General features: G+C 44.2%; 1 protein-coding gene across 3 annotated transcripts in view; it reads left to right on the top strand.

Moving 5' to 3' along the window:
* Positions 1–26,224, top strand: part of ACSS3 (acyl-CoA synthetase short chain family member 3) — a 173,372-nt gene extending 147,148 nt beyond the window's left edge. For all 3 annotated transcript variants that reach the window (XM_050935246.1, XM_050935237.1, XM_050935255.1), the window contains 5 exons: positions 18,031–18,112; positions 19,165–19,287; positions 24,291–24,390; positions 24,486–24,661; positions 24,949–26,224. In XM_050935246.1, the coding sequence (XP_050791203.1) occupies positions 18,031–18,112; positions 19,165–19,287; positions 24,291–24,390; positions 24,486–24,661; positions 24,949–25,017 (550 nt within the window). In that variant the 3' untranslated portion in view covers positions 25,018–26,224. The remainder of the gene's footprint in view (positions 1–18,030; positions 18,113–19,164; positions 19,288–24,290; positions 24,391–24,485; positions 24,662–24,948) is intronic.
* Positions 26,225–26,603: the final 379 nt, after the last annotated feature.

The following is a 26,603-nucleotide window of genomic DNA, read 5'->3' on the forward strand; positions in this document are numbered from 1 at the left end:
CTTCTCTAATGGTTAGAAACCTTCGTCTAATTTCAAATCTAAACTTCCTAGTGTCCAGTTTATACCCATTCGTTCTTGTAACTACATTGGTACTAAGCTTAAATAATTCCTCTCCCTCCCTAATATTAATCCCTCTGATATATTTATAAAGAGCAAGCATATCCCCCCTCAGCCTTCTTTTGGCTAGACTAATCAAGCCAAGTTCTTTGAGTCTCCTTTCATATGACAGGTTTTCCATTCCTCGGATCATCCTAGTAGCCCGTCTCTGAACCTGTTCCAGTTTGAATTCATCCTTCTTAAACATGGGAGACCAGAACTGCACGCAGTATCCCAGGTGGGGTCTCACCAGCGCCTTATATAACGGTACTAACACTTCCTTAACTTTGCTGGAAATACCTCGCCTGATGCATCCTAAAACCGCATTAGCTTTTTTAACAGCCATATCACATTGGCGGCTCATAGTCATCCTGTGATCTACCAATACCCCAAGGTCCTTCTCCTCCTCTGTTGCTTCCAACTGATGCATCCCCAATGTATATCTAAAGTTCTTATTATTAATCCCTAAGTGCATGACCTTGCACTTTTCACTATTAAATTTCATCCTATTACTATTACTCCAGTTTACAAGGTCGTCCAGATCTTCCTGTATGATATCCCGGTCCTTCTCCGTGTTAGCAATACCCCCCAGCTTTGTTTCATCCGCAAACTTTATTAGCACATTCCTGCTTTTTGTGCCTAGGTCAGTAATAAAAAAGTTAAATAAGATTGGTCCCAGAACCAATCCTTGAGGAACTCCACTAGTAACCTCCTTCCAGCCTGACAGTTCACCCTTCAGTACGACCCGTTGTAGTCTCCCCTTTAACCAGTTCCTTATCCACCTTTCAATTCTCATATTGATCCCCATCTTTTCCAATTTGACTAATAATTCCGCATGTGGAACCATGTCAAATGCCTTACTGAAATCGAGGTAAATTAAGTCTACTGCATTTCCTTTGTCTAAATAGTCTGTCACCTTCTCAAAGAAGGAGATCAGGTTGGTTTGGCATGATCTACCTTTAGTAAAACCATGTTGTACTTTGTCCCAATTACCATTGACCTCAATGTCCTTAACTACTTTCTCCTTCAAAATTTTTTCCAAGACCTTACATACTACAGATGTCAAACTAACAGGCCTATAGTTACTCGGATCACTCTTTCTCCCTTTCTTAAAGATAGGAACGACGTTAGCAATTCTCCAGTCATACGGTACAACCCCTGAGTTTACAGATTCATTAAAAATTCTCGCTAACGGGCTTGCAATTTCATGCGCCGGTTCCTTTAATATTCTCGGATGAAGATTGTCTGGGCCCTCCGATTTTGTCCCATTAAGCTGTTCAAGTATGGCTTCTACCTCAGATGTGGTAATATCCACCTCCATATCCTCATTCCTGTTTGTCATCCTTCTGTTACCCCTAAGCTCCCCATTAGCCTTATTAAAGACTGAGGCAAAGTACTTATTTAGATATTGGGCCATGCCTAGGTTATCCTTAACGTCCTTTCCATCCTCAGTGTGTAGCGGTCCCACTTCTTCTTTCTTTGTTTTCTTCTTATTTATATGGCTATAGAACCTTTTACTATTGGTTTTAATTCCCTTTGCAAGGTTCAACTGTACTTGGCTTTTAGCCTTTCTCACTTTATCCCTACATGTTCTGACCTCACAAAGATAGCTTTCCTTGCTAATCCCACCCTTCTTCCACTCCTTGTAGTCATTCTGCTTTTTCTTAATCACCTCTCTGAGATGCTTGCTCATCCAGCTTGGTCTACAACTCCTGCCTGTGGTTTTTTTCCCCTTTCTTGGGATGCAGGCTTCCGATAGTTTCTGCAGCTGCGACTTAAAGTAATTCCAGGCCTCTTCCACATTTAGATCCACAAGTTCTTCAGTCCAATCCACTTCCCTAACTAATTTCCTTAATTCTTTAAAGTTAGCCCTTTTGAAATCAAAAACCCTAGTCCCAGATCTATTTTTGTTTATCCTTCCATCTAGTTTGAACTGAATTAGCTCATGATCACTCGAACCAAGGTTGTCCCCTACAACCATTTCTTCTATGAGGTCCTCACTGCTCACCAAAACCAAATCTAAAATGGCATCCCATCTTGTCGGTTCTTCAACTACTTGGTGAAGGAATCCATCAGCTATCACATCCAGAAAAATCTGAGCCCTACTATTCTTGCTAGCACTTGTACTCCAGTCTATATCTGGGAAGTTAAAGTCTCCCATGATCACACATTTCCCATTAGTGTTTACTTCCTTAAAAACATTAAAGAGGTCTCTATCCATATCCAAATTAGATCCCGGCGGTCTGTAGCACACCCCAAGCACTATCTCAGGGGAGGCTCTAGTAGCTTTCTTTCCCAGTGTGATTTTTGTCCAGACAGACTCTGTCTTGTCCATTCCATCACTTCTTATTTCTTTACAGTTAACCTCCTCATTGATGTACAATGCTACTCCACCACCTTTGCCTTTATTTCTATCTTTCCTAAGCAGCACATAGCCTTCAATACCTGTACTCCAGTCATGACTACTATTCCACCACGTTTCTGTTATCCCTATAATATCCGGTTTCACTTCCTGCACCAGTAGCTCTAGTTCCTCCATTTTGTTCGCTCCTCGCATTAATGTACAGACATCTTAATTTTTGCCGTTCGGCTTCACTCACATTCTGTACCCTGTTAGGCACAGACATTCTACCACCAACATCACCTGTTTGTCTGTTATTTACACTACCCTTCCTCCTTATGCCAATTCTTCTGTCCATGGCTGTATCCCCTCTTACTTTGTTTATTTCCCTCTCAAGGTTAAAGCATGTGTCTTCTAAAGAGGCGCCCATCAGGAGAAGATATCCACCCTCAAAGCCTGAAAAGAGGGGTGAGAGGGAGCTGAGTAGAATATATCTGAAATCCAAGCATTTCTCCTCCAAATCAGTGCCTAAGTCGGCACTGGACTTGATGGTGCCCTCTCTGGTGCCGAAGTGGCACCATTGTGGTATAGCAGTAGACACATATGATCTGAACTTGAGGTTTCAGACGATTCAGTCTATTGCTATAGATCACAAAGCTCATTCAGTCACAACAGCATGAAACTGTTTGAGGCTTCTGGGGCATGTGGCCTTGTGCACTTACGTGGTTCAGAATGCCAGACTGCACCTCATAATTCTACAGGGTTGGCTACTCACTGTGCTGTCACCATCTGGACTCAGTAGTGAAGGTGACCTCTCACGCCCTCATCTCCATAGCTTGGTTGACAGTTCCAGCCAATGTGTGTGTGGGAGTCCTTTTGTCTGCCAGCAACAGACGCTCATGTTAGTGATCGATGTGTCTGCCCTTGGCTGGAGGACCCATCTGGATTCTCTACAGACTCAGAGTTTAGGTCCGCAGAGGACTTGGCTTTCCACATCAAGGTCAGAAAGTTGAAAGCTGTTAGATTGGCCTGCCAGATTTTTCTGCTACAGATCAAGGGAAACAACCTTTTAGCAGGGCTGCCAGAAGGGGGTGGGGAAGTGGGGCAATTTGCCCCAGGCCCGCAGGGGCCCCCACAAGAGTTTTTCAGAGCCCCTGGAGCAGGATCCTTCACTTGCACTGGGAGCCCTGGAAAACTCTTGCGGGGCCTGGGCCCCTGGAGCTTCTTGTGCTTCGGGTCTTTGGTGGCGGGGGGTCCTTCCGCTCCGAGGTGGAAGACCCCCCGCCGCCGAATTACCACCGAAGACCCAGCTCTTTGGCGGCAGGTCTCACTTCGGCGGTAATTCAGCGGCGGGGGGGCCCACCGCGGGTCTTCTGGGCATGTTAGCGGCGGGTCCTGGAGCGGAAGGACCCCCCCCGCCGCCGAATTACTGTCGAAGCGGGGGCCCCCCGCCGCCAAAGACCCGAGGCCCCCTGAATCCTCTGGGCGGCCCTGCCTTTTAGTCCTCAGAGAGAACACAGCAGCAATGCTCTTCCTCAGCAAGCAGGGAGGAGCCCGCTCTGTCAAGAGGCTACACTGCTTTGTGAGCTTTGCACTGCCAACTCAATAGGTGTAGAAGCTTCTTATCTACTGGAGTCCAAAACAATCTGGCAGATCACCGGAGCAGATCATTTACAAGACACCATGAGTGGTCTCTTTGTCCACATCTGGCCAGATACATCTTCCATCGGTGGGGGTTTCCACAAATAAACGTATTTGTGACAAGGATCAAGAGAAAGTGTCAACAGTTCTGTTCCCTACAACATCACAGCCTGGGTTCCCTGACAGATGCATTCTTACTACTGTGATCAGGCAGGCAGAATCACCGTGCCTTTTTTTTGTTCAACAGCTACTAGATTACTTATTGTACCTGAAACACTGAGGTTTGACTGCTAGTTCTGTCAAGGTATATCAGGCAGCTATTTCAGCATTTACTCTTGGGGGAATTCTGCGCCAAAAAAATAAAAAATTCGCCACCAAAAAAATTAAAAACTCTGCATACAATATTTTAAAATGCTACAAAATTCTGAATATTTAATTGTCAAAATAACACAATATAATCAGGCCAGTTTCAATTATTTTGGCCCTTTATTTCAAAAACCTGTCAGCAAGTATGTCTGTACAATACAGACAACAAAAAAGATTCCCTCAGGAGTAGAAAGCTAAAGAAACCCTTACGACAACTCAGTTCCTATTTCTTGGTTATGCTTTTGTCAGGCATCTCACACATGCCAGCTCGGCACAGCTTGGGGGAAAACTCTGCCCCTCTGGTCTTTTAGTCAATTCTGATTTTTTTTACCCTGCCCCCGTAGGTTACCGTATTTCAAGTTCCCAAATAGAGGACACTGCCAGGGCAAGAGGGAGTTGCAGGGGTACAGTTGAGAGGGGGGCTGGAGTTAGCTGCACAGGGCCCCCTAGCCCGACACCTGCACCCCCTTTCCCCCCAGAGTTCAGCTGTGGGGCCAGACACCCGCACCCCCTCCCTCTGGAGCCCAGCTTCAGTCTCCACTCCAGGCAGCATTTGTTATTGTCCTGCTGGGCAGAGATGACCCATATCTATTGATGGGGGAGGCAAAATGTAAAGATTTGGTCGCCTCCTGGAACAGGTCAAGTCACACCCCCTTCTGAAAGGCCCCCCCCTTACCTTCAGTCTCCCCTCTTGGAAAGCAGTGGTCCCTCCCTGCAGCTTTCAGCTGTTGCTTCTGCTTCTCCCTGGAGGGTGCAGCCTGCCGACTCAGCAGCTTTTGCTCAGGGAGGGGGCCTGACCACACCATGTGACCAAGCAGGGCTGGCAAACTCTGCTTATTGTGCAGCCCTGGCTCACATGCCATCTTCTTTGTTCAGGGCGTGCTGGGAACTGCAGCCTGTGCATGCCGCTTGCACTGGTGCATTGCGATTTGGGGAGCCGGGCTCTGTCAGGTCCAGCAGTCCCTAGTAGCAGCTCTGCAGCACCAGTTATGTGGGAAGAAATTAAATTCTGTGCAGAACATTACTTCTGTGCAAATTCCGCATTGCACAGTGATGCAGAACTCCCCCAGGAATAAGCTTTCCAGCCCAAAGTGGATAATTGGTCTGTTTTCTCTAACAACATGTTCACAGGGTTTTTGAAAGGGCTAGTCAAATTGTATCCTTGGTTGCAAAACCACCTTCTCCCAAGCAATCTAAATTTAGTGCCTTCCAGACTTATGGGTCTCCTTGTATGAGCCTTTGGCTACATCTATGAATGAAGATGGCAGTTTTGGTTGCCACTACCTTGGCCAGAAGAGTAGGATAGCTGCATGACTTAATGGATGGGCCTCTCTATACAATCTTCTTTAAGAACAAGGTTTACTTGCAGCCTCATCTGAGGTTTGTCCTAAAGGTGACATCATCTTTCCATATCAGCCAGCCAATTTACTTATCTGCATTCTCCCCAAAGCCACAGTTGTAGATTGCCAACCTAGTCCTCAGTCAACCCATTTTTTTCCCGTTGTGGTGTTGCTCAGGATTCGAGAGACAATGCTAGGGTTGAGTGAGTTGTTCTCCACTCATGACTCACCCTCCTAACCCTCTGTGTTGGAGGTCTGGCAAGATACAACTGAGGGGGGACTGGGGCCGCTCAGTCCTTTATACCTGCATGCAGTGGTGTGTGCCAGCAGGAGGAGCTCAAGCTACCCAGTGGGTACTATTGAGGGGAAAAGTTTCCAATGACTGTACTCTGGGCAGACAAACATGAAGATTGGATTGGACATGTCCAGAACAACAATTACTGAACAGGTTAGTAACTGCTTTTTCCCAAATACCAACACTCAACAAAATATTTTGAAGCTCTTGGCTGTTTGCCCCAAAAGTAGTAGAGGAGGAGTACTCATTGGTGAATTTTGTGACTTTGTGGCAGTTAAGCTGAACTATATTTATTTGTTTTATATACATGTACAGCTATTTCTGTATCTTGTATCACCTTTTATTCTAGGTTCTTGTCATTAATGGCCTATACTGTAGGGGACCATTCAAAGTGTCATTGCCAGCCTTGATAAAGCCAAAAGTGAGCTTTCTTAACAAGTTTCCCTTTTTAAAGAGCTTTAAAGATTCTAAGGGTATTTGTATTGTGGGTTTTTATTCTGTCCTCCCAACCCCCATCTTGACTTCTGCTGCATTTGGATGAGTTGGTGGAGAAGACGTGGGTGGGGAATCAGAATACTTTTTGTACTCTGTAATTCCTGGTAGAATGCCAGTACACTATCCTCTATTGTAGCAGTTTGGCCTTCTGTCAGCAGGGGGGGTAGGGGTTGGGTCTACGTCCGGCTGTCTTGCTTAGTGGCAAGAGTCTGTGGCAGTATCACCAGGTGGCAAGAGTCCTTAGGGTCAGTGGTAGGGGACCCCTGGGGCTCCCTGCTCCATGTGGTTCCAAGCAGGTTGGATATATGCCCTGAGGGCGGTCACCACCAAATCTGTTTCCTGGGTCTCTTCGTACCGTGGCTTCCGCCAAATTCTCCACAGGGTTTGGCTTATTGATGTAACCCTTCTGCCCCTCTGAGTTGGCAGCAACAAGGGCCGGGTTCAGTATCCAGGGGTTCCGTTTCAGTAACACAATGCATAACCAGCTCGAGCCCCCACCCAGTGACCTGGGACACTCACATACCACACTCCCCTGGGCGCCTCTAGGAGGCAATACTTGCCCTCTCGCAAGCATGGAGTCTGAGTGTAGCAAAATCTTTTTAATAAAGGAAGGAATCAATGCAGCATCCCATTGGAGAAACACCACAAACAGGGTTATAACACAAACCATAAACAAAAACCCACCTCCCAGTATGTTTGGCAATGTCCTTTTTCCCCTTAGGGTTTTAAGTCCAATCACCCCAAAGTCCAACAACCCAAAAGTCTCTGGCCAATGCCACCCCAGAGTTCGAGAGTTTATCTGTAGAGGTCCTTCCCCTCAGCCTGGGTAGAAAGGGGCACCTTATGTGGTCCGGGGCCAACTGTCCTGCCTCTCCGTGGGTTCTGCTTCTGCCTTCTCCACGAACTGCTCTGCTTTACCAGCCGCTCCACTCTGCTCCTCCAGCCATCCTCACAAACCGCTCTGCTCCACCAGCTGCTCTGCTCCATGAGCTGCTCCAGTTCTCCCTGCAAACTGCTCGGCTCCGCTCGCTCTGTGGGACGCTCCACCCATCCTACAGCTACTCCGCTCTGCCAGTCGCTCCGCTCCACCAGCTGTCCTGTGATCCGCTCCAGCCATCCCCACAAACTGCTCCACTCCGCCAGCTGCTCTATTCCGCAGTATAGCTTCAGGCTCCCCCACTAGTTAGCACAGTACTCAGTGCTCTCAGCTCAGTAATTTCAGCTCTTTAGTGATTTCAGCTCTTAGTGATCTCAGCTCATAGTAGGGGAGCTCCAGTGCTAGTGCACCATTAGCCCAAAGCGAGTTCAGCTCAGTAACCTGTATCTAGATTCTTAAGGGAATAAAAAATCAACTCTGACATTCCACAGTGGAGAGAGGAGGGGGTGGAACTGGTGCTTCTGGCTCCACAAGGAAACTGCACCACCAGGCACAGATACCTGTCCCCAGCCTCTCTCTCTTCACTGGGTTTTGGAACCCATGTCCCTTGTCTAGCAAGTACCACCCAACTGAGGTTGAGTCATTTCTGTCACAAAGCAGTCCCACAGCTCGGCAGCCTGGGATGGGGTAGGCGTGCCTATGCAAATACACTCTCTGAAATTCTCTCCACCAGATGTCAGGGTAGAGCTCATCCTGACTCTGCTTACATTGACTTACACTGAGGTTTCTCACTGACTCTGATCCGGAGGCTATTCTCCTTCAGTCAGGCCCCGCTTTGCTCAGTCTTCATGGGGCCTTCGGCAGCTCAACAGTGGGGTCTGGTCCAGGTGTGGAGCAACTCCTGCGGCTTCTCTGCAGGAGCTACAAGCCTAGGAGTTCCCTTGCTCTGTCCACCCTGACGGGGCTCGGCTTCTGCCTTTTGAGCTATGCCACCATTGTGATCGTGCCCAGCAGGTATGGCCCAGAGTTGCTCGTTAACTCTTTATTCCGTGTTGCAGGGCTTATACACCGCACCACTCCCTCATAGTATGGTGGGAGGAGAATCAGAAAATATATTATACACCAAGAATCCTTAGGAAACAACATGGGACCACTTGTGAAGTAGGTTGTTTTTCCCCCCACTTCTTTTGATATAGCCACGTGGGTCCAGTGTCCCTTTTAAATTATATTCTATTAGGTGAAACTATGGAAATGTAAGAAAAAACATTAGTGAAGTGGAGAAGGGTGAATGATGACCATTACACTACTTGCTTGTGAAGTTGCAATTTGGATGGTGCTGAGTGGAAACACATTTGTAGAAATTACGGTCAGCAATCTCAGCATTTTTCTCCAACTTTAATTCTAGTAATATGACATCTTTTTGGCAGTTTTTAACAAGTTTTACTAATATTAAACTAAAAATCTGGGGTTGTTAGGAAATGTATATCCTCAACTCATTTGCTGCTGTTTCCAGCACAGCCTTTGTGTACTAGAAAAACTCTGAAATGCTGACACACTACTATTTTTTTTCAGTTAAGGCTAGAGTTTGACTGTCCCTTCTGAATGGTGAGGAAAAAGAGATCTTTTCTCACTCTGACCTCGCACAGATCCCATAAAGATACTTCAGAAAGGCAACCCATGTTGTTGGGAGAGTGCAGGGCTAATAAGGAGCACAGCACCATAAAGCATTGGGAGAATAGACGTAGTCATGGCCTTGTGTCTGCAGTGCATTAGCTTGTGAAGTATTATTGCACTTTTTAAAAGCATGTAGCAGTTTGTTCCTTGTTTTCATGCTGTTGTAGTCTGATTAATTCATAATCTATATATTACATTGATTACTTAAGGATTCCCACTTATCACTTTGCGGTTTGACAGGTTCTTGTCCCAAGATCAGGCCCAGTATTATTAAAATTACTGTATAGTTGGGAACTTTGATGTGCACAGTTGCAAAACTCTCACTGTAGGAACCCTTCTGTGTTTACAATAGCACTTTTTATGTTTAGGTTTCAAAGTGCTTTACAAAAGAAGGTCACTATCATTATCCACATTTTACAGATGGGGAAACTGAGACACAGAGGGGGGAAGTGACTTGCCCAAGATCACCCAGCATTCCTGTATCAGAGCTGGAAATATAACCCAGATCTCACGAGTCCCACTGTAGTGCTCTACCTACTAAGCTACGCTGAAGTGAGAGGAAGTTGGCAGTTTTTCAAAGAGACATTATTAAGGGCACAAGAGCAATCTATTCCACTGCGTAGGAAAGATAGGAAGTATAGCAAGAGACCACCCTGGCTTAATCAGGAGATCTTCTATGATCTACAATTCAAAAAAGAGTCCTACAAAAAGTGGAAGCTCGGTCAAACTACAAAGGATGGGTATAAACAAATAACACAAGTATGTAGGGCAAAATTAGAAAAGCCAAGGCACAGAACGAGATCAAACTAGCTAGGGAGGAAAGACAATAACAGACAATGTGGAAATGGCAGAGGTGCTTAATGACTTCTTTGTATTGGTTTTCACCGAGAAGGTTGGTGGCAATGGGATGTATAAAATAATGAATTCCTGTGAAAATGAGGTAGGAGCAGAGTCTAAAATAGGGAAAGAACAAGTCAAAAATTACTTAGACAAGTTAGATGTCTTCAAATCACCATGGCCTGATGAAATGCATCCTAGAATACTCAAGGAGCTGACTGAGGAGATATCTAAGCCATTATCAATTATCTTTTAAGAGTCATGGAAAGCGTGAGACATTCCAGAAGACTGGAAAAGGTCAAATCTAGTGCCCATCTATAAAAAGGGAAATAAGGGCAACCCGGGGAATTACAGACCAGTCTGTTTAACTTCTGTACCCAGAAAGATAATGGAGCAAATAATTAAGCAATCAATTTGCAAACAACTAGAAGATAATAAGGTGATAAATAACAGTCAGCATGGATTTGTCAAGAACAAATTGTGTCAAACCAACCTAATAGCTTTGTTTGACAGCATAACAAGTCTTGTGGATGGGGGGAAGCGGTAGATGTGTTATATCTTGACTTTAATAAGGCTTTTGATACTGTCTCCTATGACCATCTCATAAACAAACTAGGAAAATACAACCTAGATGGAGCTACTATAAGATGGGTATATTAACTGGTTGGAAAATCATTCCCAGAGAGTAGTTGTCAGTGGTTCATAGTCATTCTGGAAGGGCATAATGAGTGGGGTCCCACAGGGATCAGTTCTGGGTCCAGTTCTGTTCAATATCTTCATCAATGATTTAGATAATGGGTTAGAAAGTACACTTATAAAGTTTGTGGACGATACCAACCTGGGAGGGATTGCATGTGCTTTGGAAGATTACAATTCAAAATGATCTGGAGAAACTGGAGAAATGGTCTGAAATAAATAGGATGAAATTCAATAAGGACATGTAAAGTACTCCACTTAGGAAGGAACAATCAGTTGCACACATACAAAATGGGAAATGACTGTCTAGGAAGGAGTACTGTGGAAAGGGATCTGGGAATCATAGTGGATCACAAGCTAAATATGAGTCAACAGTGTAATGCTGTTGCAAAAAAAAGCAAACATCATTTTGGGATGTATTAGCAGGAGTATTGTAAGCAAGACATGAGAAGTAATTCTTCTGCTCTACTCCACGCTGATCAGACCTCAACTGGAGTATTATGTCCAGTTCTGGAGGCCACATTTCAGGAAAGATGTGAACAAATTGGAGAAAGCCCAGAGAAGAGCAACAAAAACTATTAAAGGTCTAGAAAAAATGACCTATGAGGGAAGATTGAAAAAATTAGATTGTTTAGTCTAGAGAAGAGAAGACAGAGAGGGGACATAACAGTTTCCAAGTACATAAAAGCTTGTTACAAGGAGAAGGGAGAAAAATGGTTATTCTTAACCTGTGATGATAGGACAAGAAGCAATGGGCTTAAATTGCAGCAAGGATGGTTTAGGTTGGACATTAGGAAAAACTTCCTAACTGTCAGAGTGGTTAAGCACTGGAATAAATTGCCTGTGGAGGTGGTGGACTCTCCATCACTGGGGATTTTGAAGATCAGGCTGGACAACACCTGTCAGGGATGGTCTAGATCAGGGAGCGAGCAAACTTTTTGACTTGAGGCCTGCATCAGGTTTCAGATATTGTATGGAGGGCCGGTCAGAGGAGGCTGTGCCTCCCCAAACAGTGAGACATGGCCCGGCCCCTGCCCCCTATCCACTCCCCTGTGCTTTTCACCGCCTGACAGCCCCTACTACTGCCCCATTCACCCCTCCTGCCCTCTGTCCCCTGACCACCCCTGGACCCTCTGCCCCTAACTGCCCCCCTGCTGCTCCAGCCAACCCCTGTCATCCTTCCTGACATCCTCCCCCGGGATCCCAGCCCCATCCAACTGCCCCTTCTCCCTGACTGCTGCCGGAACCCCCGACCCCATTCAACCCCCGTGTTCCCCACCTTCTGACCACCACCACCCTCATCCACACCCCAGCCCTTGACCAGCCCCCGAACTCCCCTTCCCTCCTGCTGCTCCAGCCACCCTCCCCCCTTCCTTCCTGATGGCCCCTCCCAGGACCCCATCCTCTTCTCTTCTCTGTTACTGCCCCCAGGCCACCTGCCCCTAACTGCCCCCCCACCACTGCCCCCCACCACTCCATCCAACCCCACCTCTTTCCTGACTGCCCACCACCACCCCATCCAACCCCTCCTCTCCTTCCTGACTGCCCCCTCGGAACCCCTGCCCCATCCAACCGCCCCTGGAACCCCCGACCCCATTCAACCTCTCTGTTCCCTGCCCTCTGACCACCCCCACCTCATCCACATCCCTGTCCCTTGACCAGCCCCCAAACTCCCCTGCCCTCTATCCAACTGCCCCTTCTCCGCTCCCTGCCCCCTTACTGTGCTGCCTGGAGCACCGGTGGCTGGCAGTGCTACAGCTGCGCCGCCTAGCTGGAGCCAGCCGCGCAGCACAGAACACCGGGTCAGGCTGGGCTCTGCAGCTGCGCTACCCCAGGAGCGCGCAGCTCCGCTACCTAGAGCATTGTGCCCGCGGCACAGTGAGCTGAGGCTGCAGGGGAGGGAGAACAGCAGGGGAGGGGCCGGGGGTGAGCCTCCCGGGCTAGGAGCTCAGAGTCTGGGCAGTACGGTCCCGTGAGCCACCGTAGTTTGCCCACCTCTGGTCTAGATAATACTTAGTTCTGCCTTGAGTGCAGGGGACTGGACTAGATGACCTTTCAAGGTCCCTTCCAGTTCTATGATTTTATGAAATTAGCATGAGGCAACTTGTGTCTCTGTTTCTTCTTCTGTGAGCTAAAATCTTTGGACATGAAGGTTAATTAACTGAGGGTTCATTTTGAAATGATTGTTGTAATGACCTCCAGCTTCCATTAGCAAGGGCAGCCTGATGAGGAGACCGACATTTTAACACAGAATCTGACCTTTCTGAGATTATATGTAACATGTATATATATGTGCTTGCTTATGTGTGTAACCATTATTATTAGCAAAAGAGAATGTTGTCTGTTCTCATAATGAACATTAGCAACGAAAAATCAAGTGAAAATTCCACTGCTGGAGGAAACTCAGAATCCGTGTATCTGTAGACTGTAAATGTCACAAGCTTTCTGTATTTATTTTTAGAGGCAATTACCAGTACTTCTGTCTCCCTGGCTACCATCACTCTTTACACCAGCAGTGGGCAACATGCGGCCCATCAGGGTAATCTGATTGTGGGCCGCGAGACATTTTGTTGGTGTTGACCATCCACAGGGCACGGCCCCCTGTGGTTCCCAGTGGCTGTGGTTTGCCGTTCTCGGTCAGTGGGGGCTGTGGGAAGCGGCAAGTTGCAGGGACGTGCTGGCCACTGCTTTCCACAGTTCCCATTGGCCAGGAACGGCAAACTGCAGCCACTGGAAGCTGTTGGGGGCTGTACCTGCAGATGGTCAACATCAGCAAGATGTCGCATGGCCCACAATCAGATTACCCTGATGGGCCTCAGGTTGCCCACCACTGCTTTACATCAGGCCAGAACACTAAGGGAGGACACACAATCGTATCATAAGGACAGCAATGTCTAACAGCTGATCTCCCACTAGAGCCTCTCATGCAGCTCTGTGTCAATGCTTCTGATCTCAGTGTGGTAGTTCTCCCCTAATATTTATATAGCTGTTTTTGCACCCTTGCTGTGAAGCACCCTGGGAGAAATCCTGGCAGTAGTAAAGGTCTAATAACCATCCCTTGCCAGTAGCAGCATTGCATCCGTTTCCTCGTGTTTGGGAGGCTATGTTTTATTTTAATTTACAAATCTGGAACTGAAATTTTTCAATCAGATCACCTTGGATTATGTTCTTGTCAGATTTCTGAAGCTGAGAAGGTCAGGCCTGATCTGTATTGAGATAGGAGAGCTCCAAGGAAACCGAAGTGCTACAGGAAGATGGGCAAATGCCTTTTCTCTCTCCAGTATCTCAGAACAGAACCAGTGCCCTCCCATGGTGCTAGGTTACACTTTATTATGTGAAGTGCTCTTTCAGATGAAACACCAAATAGAGCACTTGACCATTTGATTTGTCATCCTCTGGCTCTTAAGGTCCCAATCCTGCTGTTATTAAAATCTGTGGCAAAATGCTCATTGACTTTTATGGGATGGAGATTTGGCTCTTTGGGTGTAAATTCAAAATTCCAGTGTATACATGTATATCCTGATCAGGTGACTTCCCTCTGTAGTTTATGGGATTCATTTTCTCTTCCTGACCTAAATGTGTCCTGTTATGTGACATTAGAGGTGGAACACGTTACTGGTAACATGAGTGGTTCCAGTGTAAATATTGTTTTGGAATCCTTTGGCATGAAAGATGATGTACAGAGAGTCCTCGGACTTACGATGCCCAACTTAGTTGGATGCCACTTACAACGCTTTTCAATTGACTGCTCATTTCGCCCCTACAACACTTGTTTCGCCCTTACGATGAAAGCCAGCAGGGAGAACATACACATCACATGCTGAGCCTCAGCCAGTCATGGATTTCACTGTTCAAGCTTTCTGATTGTCTGAGCCGGGGGCCGGGAGCCAATCAAATACAATTATCAAGGCTACCTGGCAACAAGCTACCCTAGCTGTGGAAGCCAATCAGACAAGTAACTGCAAGTGACCCCTTTCCAGCTCCATTCATTATAACATGACCACAAAGTTATTTACAAGAAAGACTGTAAAAAGCAAGCCCAGTTCTCTGTTGTATGTTGCCAGCATTCTGAGCAGCTGCCTGCCTTGCTATCTGCCCCCCCTGACAGTCTGTCCACCATGTCTCTCAATACTGAACTCAGTGCATCTGTGAATAGGGGCATATACAATATGTACAGCTGCTACAGAGAAATTTACAAGAAGAGGAGAACATCTGTCCAAACTTCCTTAGACACTTTCTTTAAGACTCCAGAGAAGATTTCAGAGAAACCTGCAGCCTAGACTTCAGAGAAGCCCCCAGCCAAGAGCCCTTCAAAAAGTTCTGGAAAGTCAAAACATGTGATTTTATTTGTTTATTTGAATGTTGTTTGCCAAATAAATACATTGATGGTGCTACATTAGACATCTATCATTCATTTAGTACAAAAATCTGGGTTGTTGTGGTGAAAATAGTGTATCAAGCTTTGGTTCAGGAACCACTCCCTGCTTTATACCATTGATTCCTATGGGAAAAACAGTTTTGACTTATGTTTCGACTTATAACACAATTCTGAGGAACGAATTGTGTCATAATCCCAAGGACTCCCTGTACATACATGTAGGATAAATTCTCTTGGTTCTCATCTGTGACTAAAGTGCTGCTGAGAGCCATGGCAAGCCACTGTTAGTCATTTTGTTCTTTTTCTATCCTGTCCTTAAAGACAGCAAGGCTCTGGATAGGGCTTCAGCTGTGCTTTTTCAATCTGATTCTTGTTAAACCAACACTGAATCCCAGGTGAAATAACAGAAAACTGAGATGGTAGGGACAAATAGAGGGAAGGCGGAAGCATGAGGGAAAGGAGTGATGGCGGGGGAAAAAAGCAAGGGAGCATGAGACAGAAAGGAGAGGGAGCTGGAGCAAAAGTGTAGAGGTAAATCTAATGTGTTCCAGAGAAATAATATGCTGTCAGACACGTAAAATACAAATAAAAATAAATGCAAAACAACGAAGAAGAAGTATGAAAAGAGGGATAGGGCAGATCAAAAAAGCCAGTAATTTTGTTTATGGATTTCAAACAACAAACAAAAAACCCGCACACAATCCTGACATTATTACTAATGTATTTAGAAATTCTTGCACTCTAAGCAGTCACTAACCGTGACTTATACAAATGACCTAGTGCTACGCATAAGGTAGTTTAATTGCTAAAGTACTGATCTACTGCTATTGACCAATCAAGAAATCAGGATTCCCTGATGTCATATGTTACATATTTCTTCTGGTTTTAATTTTCAGAAATCATATTTACAAAACAGCAAAATGAGGTTTTTATGTTAGAAATATGATGAGTTCTTCTATTTAATCACTAAATTGGGGGCGTTTTAATGCAGCTCTGGAGAAATCATTAATGACTGTCAATGAGTAGTATCCTTTGTCTCTATCATAAAGACATCTCAGACAATTAAATAAATTAAAGGTGCAAAATCTGCAACTACAATACCTGTTATGAATTCTTACACAGTTAGCAGTCAGGCAACAAACATGGTAATTACCAGTCTCTCGTGGTTTCTCTTGAATCTGAACAAGAATTTTTTCTTTAAAGCTCTCACATTTCCAAACACATGGCTTGATCCATTCCTGGGTTTCTTCAAGCAAGATGTCCATAAAAATGGAGTTACTCTTTTGCAAAGCAACTAGTACTCCCACTCTGGGCACCTTAAGCTGTCCAATAAACCCGCCAAAATGGGCAATGTGGGGAGTGGCTAGATACCCCATGGATGCTCATGCAGTTTACTGGGAAGTGTTCCATCATCTGAACCCTTGACCACATCCTGTTGCCAAATACACCCTTCTGGTCCTCTTAAAGTGAATCACGTGGAGGATAGCTGAGTCGACCCTGAGAGTCCCCCGTCATCTTAGGAAGAACAGTGATGATTTAGCTTGTTTTGCTATGGCTTATTCTGTCAATACTTTCTATAGAAAAAAGGAAATTGTCCTTTTGTGCTGATAAAAGTAAAGCCTGTAGTGTAGATGTGGTTGACTTGCTAACACCATTTCCTGTGGGCTAAAATCCCACATGCAGTTTATATTTTATCAGTATGGACACTGCCACACGACTGGGGAATGTTTCAGAGCTGGAGGTATTGTCCTTTGGATAGTATTATGAATCATAGTGGCATTTGTCAGGGTTTGGTGACTGCCAGGGTGAAAGTGAAGATCCCATGTATGAGGGATTACTTGTGAGTAATACATTCATCCCATACTCATACCAGGAGACCTTTTATGCCACATAATAGAATTGCTCTAATATATGCATGCACACTTGCTCTCTCCTCTCATGCACTCTCTCTCCTGCAAATCTGCTTTGAGAGTTAACCTTTATAGAATCCCAGTTCAACCTCCCCTCTCCGCCGAATTTATATCTTATAGGGTTAAACCCAGTTTCCTTAAATTTTTTCTCTACAGTCAAAACTGTGAAATTTAAAAAAATCACCGTTTCTCCTTGTCAGCCCAAGAAGCTTTGACACTTCTTCCCATCTAACAGATATTATTTATGTGGAATGCTCCTTCTCTCATCTTCATCACATTCAGATGCTGACTAAAGTGGCAGAAAGGAGCACATGTTGATAATTCAGCTCATGGTGCATTTCAACTTTTGTCATTTCTGTTTTCTTCTGTGAATTAAACCCAAATTATTTTATTTTTGAAAATATAGGTTTTTACCTTTTTCCATCTTCCTCCCCCCAATAATTACTGCAGTTTAATCTGCATAATTTCACTTCATTTTTGTACAATTAAAATAAGTATAACCACCTGAAAATACTGTGATCCAGATCCTCATGACTTTGAAGTCAATGGTGCTGGGACAATTTACACAAATCGAGGGTCTGATCGTGTGTGTGTGTGCATCTGTGTGTGCGCATGTGTGCATGCATTGTATTGTATGTATTATAAAATGTCTGCATCCATATAGAAGATATATGTATTTATGCCAGGTACTTTATCTTGGGCAATGTTTTAAACGGAATGATGATGATAGATTTTTATAGCACTTTTTTCACATTTACTAGAGCAAACTTTATTTTACTAGAAGTTGGAGGCCCTAGTGTTCTATAAAATGTATTAGCTAGCAGTATCTTCAAGTTTAGAACTATATGAACGTGATTTAACATTAGTTTATGAAATACATAACTTTCAGGATCATCTGTCACTAAGCAATATAGGTGTTAAGGGAACTGTCATCCAGTTGCATAATCCTCATATGTTTACCTTACTATGCGACCTGAATGCAGTTCTATCACATTGTGATTATCTATTATACTGTGCATCTTTGAAGTTTTTAAGTTTGTATCTTATTATTCTAACTACTGCACTATTTTCCTTTTTAATGTAGGTTGCCTTTGCCTCCTGGAGCCTTCTCGGGTCTCTGGAAAAATCAGGAAACGTTCAAGGAGTTATATTTCCAAAAATTTCCCGTAAGAATTGCAAAAGGAACTATATAAACTCCAGTAATGCTATGGCATTGAACGATCTTAGTTAGTAGTTATAGGATTCTGTCATTTCTTCTTTTGATGAGAGAGCTTTGATATGTATGTCCACATAAGATTAAAATCATTTAAAGTTAAACCTTTCATTGTGCAGAATATTAGAATCTAGTCACTCTCTTTTAAAGAAAATCTAAAAAATACAGTTTGTCTTCTGTGTGGGGTAACATATGCAGGAGGGGAGCATGACTAGGAAAGGGAATCAGTAAATAGATGAATAAATTACACTTCCCCCATCAGATCCACAAATGGAAGAGATTGTACATAAGCTGATCTCCTCCCTACACAGAAGTGTGTGTGTGTGTGTGTATGTGTGTGTGTCTTATGCATGACCAAGAAGGAAGATTTGGTCCAAGGGTGGAAATAGGTGAGGGAACAGATTTATGTGAGGACAAGTTGTCATTTTGTGGTTTGGCAAGGTGTTGCTATCATGCTGCTGGGTCAAGATATTCCCAAAAGAAACAGAAATATCATTAGAATTTGAGTTCAACTTTGCTGCCCCATGCTTTAGAGACAACCCCACCTCTTCCTCTGGACTTAGGAGATCCCCATCTTCCAGGGGTTCTGAGGGAGCAGTGAACAGGCTGGAAAAGGTGTGAGTGGACTTGCGGGTCATATACTGTTCCTGCTGACCCCACCAAGTTCACTCAGGGAGGGGAACCCAAGCTGTATTATGAAATAAGAACAGTGAATAAAGTGTTTCAGAATAAAATCCATGTAATGAAAAAATAATAATTGGGAAAAGAAGGAACTGCAGAGTTTATAAAGATTTTTAAGTTTTAAAGTTGATGTGATCCTATTTTGCACCGTGAAGGTAAATATGTTGATAATTTTTAACGCATAAACTTTAGGTGGGAGGTGACTATATTAAATAGCCCAGTAACTTTTTTCATTTTGGGTGAGTCACTCATCCATTTTGCTGGTAAACATTGCTGATGACCCTAGCATTAATACCAATTTATTGGTTGTGGTTTTATTTTCAGGGATACTATGATACCATGGATGCTGGGTGCATGGATGAAGATGGCTACTTATATGTCATGTCTCGAGTTGATGACGTGATCAATGTTGCAGGTCATAGAATTTCTGCAGGTACAATTGAGGAGGTGAGCACAAACTTAACAGTGAAAATGGGTACAAAAAAGCTGGCATCACAGGTACGTCTACACATTGAGTGGGAGACTGTGGAAGTGAGTCTCAGAGCCCAGGTTTCAGAGTAGCAGCCGTGTTAGTCTGTATCCGCAAAAAGAACAGGAGTACTTGCGGCACCTTAGAGACTAACAAATTTATTTAAGCATAAGCTTGCATGGGCCACAGCCCACTTCATCAGATGCATAGAATGGAACACATAGTGAGGATATATATATACATACAGAGAACATGAAAATGTGGGAGTCCCCCTACCAACTCTAAGAGGCTAATTAATTAAGATGAGCTATTGTCAGCAGGAGAAATAAAACTGATAATCACGATAGCCCAGTCTCTATGCAAAAGAATAAATGGACACACATCTGACATCAGAACATTCAAAAACATAGGAGAACTCTTCAACCTCTCTGGCTATTCAGTAACAGATTTAAAGGTGGCTATTTTGCAAAAGAAAAGATTCAAAAACAGACTCCAATGGGAAACTGCTGAACTTGAATTAATATGCAAACTAGATACTATCAGTTTAGGCTTAAATAAAGACTGGGAATGGCTGAGCCATTACACACATTGAATCTATTTCCCCATGACGGCCCCCGGAATCCTCACACCTTCTTGTCAAACTGCCTTAAATGGGCTATCTTGAATATCACTACAAAAGTTTTCTTTTTCCTGTTGATAATTAATTTGCCTCTTAGAGTTGGTAGGGGAACTCCCACCTTTTCATGCTCTCTGTATGTATATATATCTCCTCACTATATGTTCCATTCTATTGCATCCGATGAAGTGGGTATGCTCAGAGCCCAGGTTGACAGACTCAGGTTTGTGGGGCTCAGGCTAAGGTGCTTAAAATAACTATGTAGACATTGTGGCTCGGGCTCTGAAGCAGAAGGTGGGGGTGAGCTTCAGAGCCCAGCGTCTAACCCGAGCCACAACATCTACACAGCTATTTTAAGTGACAGAGCATGAGCCCTGTGAGTCCAAGTCTGTTGAGCCAGGCTTTAAGACTCACTGCCTGCAGTGCGGTAAGGGGGCAGGGAACAGGGCTGCAAGGCTGCTGCTTACTGTGTAGATGTGTCCACAGAGACTGAAAACTTCAATAAAAATATGTGTTTTTTTTTCTTTTCGGCTGTGTACTTGTTGGTTTTGATTTCTTTGGGAGTGAGGTGTTTAATATCACACATTTCTAAGATTAAACTTTTGGAAAGTTTTTTAAAAGTAGTTTTAGGGCGGATTTCAAAAAGCGCTCAGTGTTGGCTTAAATTCTGCTCCTGTTGAAATCATTAGGAGTTTTAGCATTGGCTTCAGTCAGAGCAGAGTTAAGCCAACAGTAAACACTCTGAAAATTTCACCCTCACATCCTAGCTCATTAATGTAAAATACAAGTAACTCCAAAAGTTAAAACTATGCATTTTAAAATAGCATTTTGAGACGCATTTCCTGATTCACTGACCTGTCCAGATCTACTGTAATTGCTAGAAGATCTTGCAAGTACAGGATGCCATGTAGGGAGTACAAGAAAATTCTGCTTATTTGGTAGTAGGCATCTTGTACTTTTCTCTGGACTCTGAACTTAGCAGTTGAGTCAAAGGAGAACTAATTTTGTAGTATTTTGCTTTACAAAATATCTGTTTGCAACCTGTATGTTGACCTGCATATTTTATTTAACATTTTGGATTTTAAAGCGTAGAAAACCTGGAAAAAAGCCAGAGTACAGATTTTTGGACTTTCTGGCTGCACAAGCCATTTGGGTTGCACAAAACCAGTGGATCCACCTTCCTGAGCATTTGCATTATATAAGGCAGGGGCAGGCAAACTTTTTGGCCTGAGGGCCACATCAGGTTTCGGAAATTGTATGGAGGGCCAGTTAGGGGAGGCTGTGCGTCCCCAAACAGCCAGGCATGGCTCGGCCCGGCCCCCGCCCCCTATCCGAACCTCCCTGCTTCTCGCCCCCTGACAGCACCCGCCCATTCCCTGATGGTCCCCCCCCGGGGCCCCTGCCCCATCCACCCCATGTTCCCTGTCCTCTGACTGCCCCTGAAACCCCTGCCCCTGACTGCCCCCTGCCACCTCATCCAACCCCTCCCTCCTCCCAGGACCTCTGCCCCATCCAACCACCCCTTCTTCCTGTCCCATGACTGCCCCCTGCAACCTCATCCAACCCCCCTCTTCTTCCTGACTGGCCCCGGGGACCCCTGCCCCCATTCAAACCCCTGTTCCCTGCCCTCTGACAACCCCACCCCCTATCCGCACCCCTGGCCCCTGACCACCACCTTAACTCTCCTGCCCTCTATCTAACCCCTGCTGTTCCCTGCCCCCTTACCGCACTGCCTGGAGTACCAGTGGCTGGTGGTGCTACAGCCACGCCGCCCTGCTGGAGCCAGTCACGCACAGCACAGACAATAGGTCAGGCCAGACTCAGCAGCTGCCCCAGAAGCTCGGAGCCCTGCTGCCCAGAGCATTGCACCAGCGGCAGAGTGAGCTGAGGCTGCGGGGGAGGGGAACAGTAGGGGAGGGGCCAGGGGCTAGCCTCCTGGGCCAGGAGCTCAGGGACCAGGCAGGAAGATCCCACAGGCCATAGTTTGCCCACCTCTGATATAAGGGGAATCTCTGCTTGGAGTAGAGTGGTATTAAAAGCTCTGCACCATGCCATCTCATCCTCCAAGGACTTTACTGGCGATCCCTGCTCCCTGGTGCTCCCAAGATACTGGAATGTCCTCTTAGGTCTGGGAATAATCTGTCTTAAAATAGAGCTGCTTTAATGTAAGAGTGCTAGGCTAGTGTACGTTGACTCAGAATTGGGAGAATGTAAATGTCGCATAAAGCCACCTTCCCCTCCCACTCCACAATTCTGTAATGAGTACACCACCTGGGAAGGGATTCTTTCCTCCATTATGGCCTTTTAGTTTAAGGGATGTCACAACACCAGATCTAGGTGGGGAGGATCTAATCAGACACACACAGCCGGTATGGACTTTGCACAAGGTAATTTATGTGGCCATATGAGACCCATGCCTCAAACCCCTGGCATAGGGGCCATGTCTAAACCAGGGAGCAGTAGGGGGAACAGCAGCAGCATAGCACTTCAGGGATTATGCTAATTTAGGCCGCCCCTCAATGTTAAGTTATTCAAGGGACCATACGGGCCCCTTGAGCAACCCAGGGTTAGTGGGGCACAAAGATGGTTTGAAGACACACAACACAGAATCTCGCCACTGGTCTTCTACTTTTGTATTGTTAAACAAATTATTCAGGTGTTGTTCCTTATCTTTCAGACTGGATCTGAAGCTGATAAAATGGCTGGTGTTGTGAATTCCCTGATGTTTAATATTGTACTACTTTATCAGTGTGTACCATGTGAGCTTTCTTCTTTTCTTTAATTTCAGTCACTTGTTTCTCTGTCTTCTTCCCTACTGTTTTGTAATTTTGTTCCCCTGAAAACAATATACACTTAATCACAAGAAAGTATTTAGTTTTTCAATTCACCTTTTAAACTAAGCTAAAACAAGCTAGACTGTAGTTAGTTTACAGAGCAAATTGCTATTTAAATGAGAAAACATTAAAAACAACGCAATTAACTTTTCAGTAAGATCAGTAAAAACAGAATTAGAAGCTCAGTGAATCTTCCTTTAATTAAATGACAGTCACCTGGTCGAGTATGCATATTTATCTCCCTTTCCATTATAGCTACAGGTAGTTGAGCAAGTTTTTCCTCAGATTTTGACTATAAATCTCAACAATAAGAGTTGTTTATTTCACCAAGATTTTCTATAAGTATCATCAGGCCCCTGTGAAACTACAGAAGTCACCATTTATCCAATGGCTCAATGAGTAGTTGTTATATATTTGTGTTAATTTCAGCTTCCATCTTGTGTTCAGTATGTGTGTGTCTCTTTCAGCTGGCATTGCTCGCCTTTTCTCTGAAGTAAGGGATTAATACTAAAGGGATTTAGCACGACTAGCGCCCTCCTAACTGTCTGGCTGCTGCTGCTATAGAAAACAGAAATGCATCCTGTTTCAGTAACTACCATTCTAGAAACACTGCCTCTTTATTTTTTTTTGGTTCTTAGTTTTACAGCTTTTGAATGACTTGTGGCTGTTTCTATTTTCCATATTTCTATTTTGCATGTTTTTAAAAATTTTATTGTATTTTTTAAAAACTTTCTACTAATTTTTAAAGCTCTTATCTGGTTCTTATGAATATGGAACCCTTCACTCTTCTTCAGGCGATTTCTCCCTGGCACAGTGCTCCTTCTGGCTCCTATCCTGGGGTGTCCCCAGTCAGCTGCTCTGTCCCTCCCAGGCTTCAGGCAGGTTCTTGACTGCTTCATTCTTTGAGGAGCCTGCTTGCTGCAGCTCTTCTATCTGGAGCTCAGACACACCTCCTGTTGCTCTCTTCCCTTCTCTCTGCTTCCCCTCCTACCAATAGCACTTCCTCCTTCTGGAACTATCAGCACTTCCCCCCTCGGGAAAAATATTTAAAGGGGCAATGCTGTCTCTAAACCCCAAAGGGGTGACACTTATTAACATACTGCAGTTTGTGTTTCATTATAGAGTTGTAGTCTCTAGTTATGGTTGAAGAGGCTCTTTAGTTCCAAGTCCCTGCTTTCCGTACAGTTGGAAAGATTACAGATAGATTACGTATCTGAATTGTGGTAGATCAGCTATTCAAGAATGTACCTGCACTCACTTGCTGTTTCCTTCGTGCATAACTGTGTGAATATTGTATCAACATAACATTTTCCAGCTAAGGTCTTGTGGAATGTGTTAAAATGTGACATTGTCATTTTAACATTGCTGTAAAGATGTCATTTTATTACCTTTTCAATTGTATGTTGCATTACCTAGGAATTGTTCTTATTTCCATCCAAACACTAGATTGGCTATGCTCCCTGCGTATTAATTACAGTAGAATATATATTCAGCTATTTAAGTTTTTGTTTTGTTTTGTTTTCTCCATCAGTCTGTTCTTTCCCATGGAGCTGTGGCTGATTGTGCTGTTGTTGGCCAAGAAGATGCCTTAAAAGGTCTTGTCCCATTAGCGCTATGTGTATTAAGAAATGGTGAGAGCTCATTACTATTCATAGATTCGTGTCTTGTGTCACTAAGATTTGTATAATGTTGTAAAGTAGTTACAGCATCTGAAATTCCTTACCAGGTATAAAGATAGAGGAGGAGAAAGTTTTGGAAGAAATTGTTAAGCGTGTTCGAGAAAGCATTGGCCCAGTGGCAGCTTTCCGAAAGGCTGTGTTTGTGAAACAGATACCAAAGACACGTTCTGGCAAAATACCACGTTCTGCTCTTTCTGCTCTTGTCAGTGGCAAACCATATCAGGTAAGCTACAGGTGCTCTTTATTCTAACAAGGGACGCTAGCACATCAGCAGAAGTGTCTTAATCTTTTGGTTCTTTAATGTATTTTGCTATTGGTTCACAATATCTAATATTGTAATGTCATTTTATTTTTGCCTGGTATATTTTATCTTCAGAATCTTTATAAAGGCTTTCTTCTTGATTACTTTAGAAAAATTAGCATTAGAAGAGATACTGAACCAATTTCTCCTTTACTGTATGTGGTATTTGGCAATTCTCTATCATATGTTTATGTATGTTCTTCTCTCAGATAACTCCAACCATTGAGGATCCTAGTGTGTTTAAACATGTAGAAGAAGTACTGAAGAAACAAAAATAATGTGACTTTTATCCATCATACAGTGTCTTTTAATGGTAAACTTCCGAACGTCTGGAATACATGAAGAAATTTTGTATTTGGTAACACTGTTATGGAACATATTTTAGAAGTCTGAAATAACCTGGTGCTAATTTTATTATTACTAAACTGTTGCTGCTTTCTCTGTCATGTCATATAATGGACAGTGAAACATTTTGAGTTTTGGCAGCCTTTGTCATTTGTATTATATTGGAGGTTTTAGACAGATAAGAAGTAGATACTTACAGTAGAGAGTTTTAACAGAGCCCTGTAAAGAGCGTTCATAAATTCATCGAGTTCAAGGCCAGAGGGGACCATCAGATCATACAGTCTGACTACCATATAACATCAGGTTCTTAATTTCACCCAGTAACCCCTGCATTGAGCACAATAACTTGTTTGGCTGAAGCAGATCTTCCAGAAAAGTATCCAGACTCGATTAGATGATTTCGAGAATCCACCACTTCTCTTGGTCACTTCTCAACCTTTTTTTTGATAAACTAAACAGATTGAGCTAAGATTCTCGCTATATGGCATTTTTTCCAGCCCTTGATTCAATTTTGTGTCTCTTTGTCTCCACATATTTTCAGCTTCTTTTTAAAATGCGACACCAGAACTGTGTGCATTATCTCAATATCAGTTTCACCAATGCTGCATGAAGAGATAAAATCACCTTCCAACTCCTACTCCCTGTTTATATATATAAAGATCACATTAGCACTTTTTGCCACAGCACCGCACTGGGAGCTTATGTTGATTTCCTCTACTATGACCCCTAAATCCTTTCCAGGATACAGACTCCCATGCTATAGGTCTGGCCTGCGTTCCTTGTTCTACTGGTAGAATTCTCCACCAAAAGCTTAAAAATTCTGCGCACAATATTTTGCAATTCTGCATATTTTGTCACAATAATATAATCACACCAGTTTCAGTTATTTTTGGTCATTTATTTCAAAATACCTGTCAACAAGTATGTCTGTAACAATACAGGCAACAAAAAAAAGACTCAGGAAATGTTTTTTGACAGATTCCTTACTATGCATATTAATACAGAACTCTAAGTAATAATTCATTTAAACTACACTACAGAACCATATTGCCCACACCCCTCTGAAGCAGAGCAAAGGCTTGGGGGAGTCAGGGGGTAACAGAGGAGCTGAGTGAGAGGGAGGTAAATTGCTGGGAAGGAGTCTGGGTGTGAACTTGGAGAGTTGTTGGGTGTGGGTGGGAAAAGTATGAAACAGGGTTGTGGGGGGTTTTTTTGGGGGGGGGCAGGGAGGAATTGCATGCAGACCCTGACTGACCCCTGGCCTCTCCCATTCAGTCAGGCACATCCACTCCAGTCTCTGTGCCCTCATCCAGCCACTCCCCCTCCCTATGCAGCTCTGCCCCACCTCCCCTTGTCTCCATGTGCCTCTGCACCTCCACTTCCATGCAGCCCCTGCCCCAGTCCTCCCCCACTAGCCCTTATGATCCCCTGTCTGACCCCTCACACACACAGCCCCATATCGTGACCTGGCGTGAGAAGCGCTGCAAAGGCAGCTCTCGCTCTTCCCTCGCTGGTCTGG

Source organism: Gopherus flavomarginatus, chromosome 1 (genome assembly GCF_025201925.1).
Source record: "Gopherus flavomarginatus isolate rGopFla2 chromosome 1, rGopFla2.mat.asm, whole genome shotgun sequence".
Lineage (NCBI taxonomy): Eukaryota > Metazoa > Chordata > Testudines > Testudinidae > Gopherus > Gopherus flavomarginatus.